This window comes from Penaeus japonicus, unplaced genomic scaffold, assembly GCF_977035675.1.
Source record: "Penaeus japonicus unplaced genomic scaffold, GWHDUDI00000001_assembly GWHDUDI00000028, whole genome shotgun sequence".
In the NCBI taxonomy this organism is placed as follows: Eukaryota; Metazoa; Arthropoda; class Malacostraca; order Decapoda; family Penaeidae; genus Penaeus; species Penaeus japonicus.
The window spans coordinates 21,029,286-21,031,785 of record NW_028234430.1 but is presented as its reverse complement, the minus strand read 5'-3'; the positions used below and the strand labels follow the sequence as shown (position 1 = coordinate 21,031,785).

Below are 2,500 nucleotides of genomic sequence, written 5' to 3'. Positions count from 1 at the left end.
AGTAATAGATGATATCGTATGAGATGCTATGAGGTTTGGGACAATAATGCGAATCAAACCATAGAAAAAATGATTAAATAGATGATAGAGAATCGTGAGACTAGCTGATAGAGATGTGATGAGGAGAGAGGAGAGAGTGAAGAGAGAGAGATGAGTGGAAATTGGATGCGATAGAAGAGAGAGAGTAAGTGAGTGAGAGAGAGAGAGAGAGAGAGAGAAAGAGAGGGAGAGAGAGAGAGTGAAGCTTACCAGAAAGAAAGAGAAAGAGAGAGAGTGAAGATTACCAGAGAAATAGAGAGAGCGAGAGAGAGAGAGAGGGGGGGGAAGAAAGAGAAGCATACCAGAGAAAGAGAGAAAGAGAGAGAGAGAGAGAGAGAGAGAGAGAGAGAGAGAGAGAGCGGAGAGAGAAAGAAGCTGATCAGAAAGAGAGAGATAGAGATAGAGAGAGAGTGGTGAGAGAGAGAGAGATAGTATAGAGAGAGAGAAAGAAGCTGGGAATCCGAGAGAGAGGGGGGGGGGGAGGTAATGGAGATTGAGAGAGAGAGGGAGAGCGATAGAGATAGAGATAGAGAGAGAGAGGAGAGAGAGAGGGGGAGGGGGGCGAGAAAGAAAGAATGAGAGAGAGAGCGGGAGAGATGAGGAGGAGAGAGAGAGAGAGGGAGAGAGAGAGGGGGGGGGGGAGAAAAGAGAGAGAGAGAGGGAGAGAGAGAGAGAGAGAGAAGCTGACCAGAAAGAGAGAGAGAGAGAGAGAGAGTGACCATGCTGGACCAGAAAGTGAGAGGAGGGAGAGAGAGAAGAAGAAAGAGAGGTATAAGAGAGAGAGAGAGAGAGGAGAGAGTGGTTATTGGGTTGAGAGGAGAGGAGAGAGTGGTTAGACGAGAGGAGAAAGTGAAGAGAGTGGGGAGAGAGAAGGAAAATGAGAGAGAGAGAGAGAGGCGATCTGAGAAGAGTTTAGGATGCGTATGAGTGATGGAGATATTGAGAGAGAGGAGAGAGAGAGAGAGAGAGGAGCTGACCATAAAGCTGTCACCTGACCAGAGAAAGAGAGAGAGAGGTATGAGAGAAGTGTGAAAGTGAAGCTTTTCAGAGCGTGACGAGAAGTGAGAGAGAGAGAGAGAGGGGAGGGGGGGAGGAAAGTGGAGGGGGGAGAAAGAGAGAGAGAGAGAGAGAGAGAGAGAGAGAGAGAAGCTGACCAGAAAGAGAGAGAGAGAGAGGTAGAGAGAGAGTGAAGCTTTCCAGAGAGTGAGAGAGAGAGAGAGGGAGGGGAGAGAGAGAGAGAGAGAGAGAGAGAGAGAGAGAGAGAGAGAGAGAGAGAGAGAGAGAGAGAAGCTGACCAGAAAGAGAGAGAGAGAGAGGTAGAGAGAGAGTGAAGCTTTCCAGAGAGTGAGAGAGATTTCTCAGGAGATGATGTGAAGCTTCCAGAGACGTGAGAGAGAATAGGAGAGAGAGGAGAGAGAGAGCACTGACGAGAGGAGGAGAGAGTGAAGCTGTTCCAGAGAGTGAGGAGATAGAGAGAGACTGGCTGAGAGAGGGACGAAGAGATGTGAATGAATATGAGGGGGGGAGAGAGAGAGAGAGAGAGAGAAGCTGACCAGAAAGAGAGAGAGAGAGAGAGAGAGAGAGAGAGAGAGAGAGAGAGAGAGAGAGAGAGAGAGAGAGAGAGAGAGAGAGAGAGAGAGAGAGCTGACCAGATCTACCCTCCTCTCTCCTACTGCCAGGCCTGAAAGCAACCACATGCTGTCAGTACGAGTTTCTCTCCCAGGAGTTCAATGCCTGTTGCGCCAGGTACGGCTGTTGCCCGACCTGCGAATCCAACGAATCCGGTGAGTGATTCACTTCTTGCTTCTTCTTCGCTTCATTCTCCTCGTTTTGGCTCTTTTTTCGCTTTATTCTCCTCTTTTTGCTTCTTCTATACTTCATTCTCCTTGTTTATGCTTCTTCTTCGCTTTCCTCTCCTCTTTTTTGCTTCTCCTTCGCTTCATTCTCCTCGTTTTGGCTCTTTTTTCGCTTTATTCTCCTCTTTTTGCTTCTTCTATACTTCATTCTACTTGTTTATGCTTCTTCTTCGCTTTTCTCTCCTCTTTTTTGCTTCTTCTTCGTTTCATTCTCCTCGCTTTTGCTGTTTCTTCGCTTTTCTCTCCTCGATTTTGCTTCTTCTCTGCTTCTTTCTCCTCGTTTTTGCTTCTTCTTCGCTTCATTCTCCTCGTTTTTGCGTCTTTGTTGCTTCATATTCCTTATCCTTCCTTCTTCTCAGCTTCATTCTCTTTATTATTATATTCATCTTAGCTTTTGGTCTTGCTCCTTCTTCATTCTCCTTATTATTATCATCATTCTTCTCTTTAGTTCTTCTTCACTCAATCTCTTTTATTGAATATTATCCTCGACATTTATCCATTTATTTGCATATTACTTAATTTGTCGTTCCATGAATTATGAGATAAAGCAATTTAGTTTTCATAATGATACATTCAATTTTAAATTTGATGCATTATCGACAGCT

At 45.4% G+C, this 2,500-nt stretch overlaps 1 protein-coding gene across 1 annotated transcript in view; it reads left to right on the top strand.

Annotated features, from left to right (window-relative positions):
• LOC122242429 (uncharacterized) overlaps nt 1-2,500 on the top strand; it is a 19,886-nt gene that overhangs the window by 3,764 nt on the left and 13,622 nt on the right. Inside the window, exon 3 of the mRNA XM_086553486.1 lies at nt 1,719-1,823. Coding sequence (XP_086409612.1) covers nt 1,719-1,823 — 105 coding nt within the window. The remainder of the gene's footprint in view (nt 1-1,718; nt 1,824-2,500) is intronic.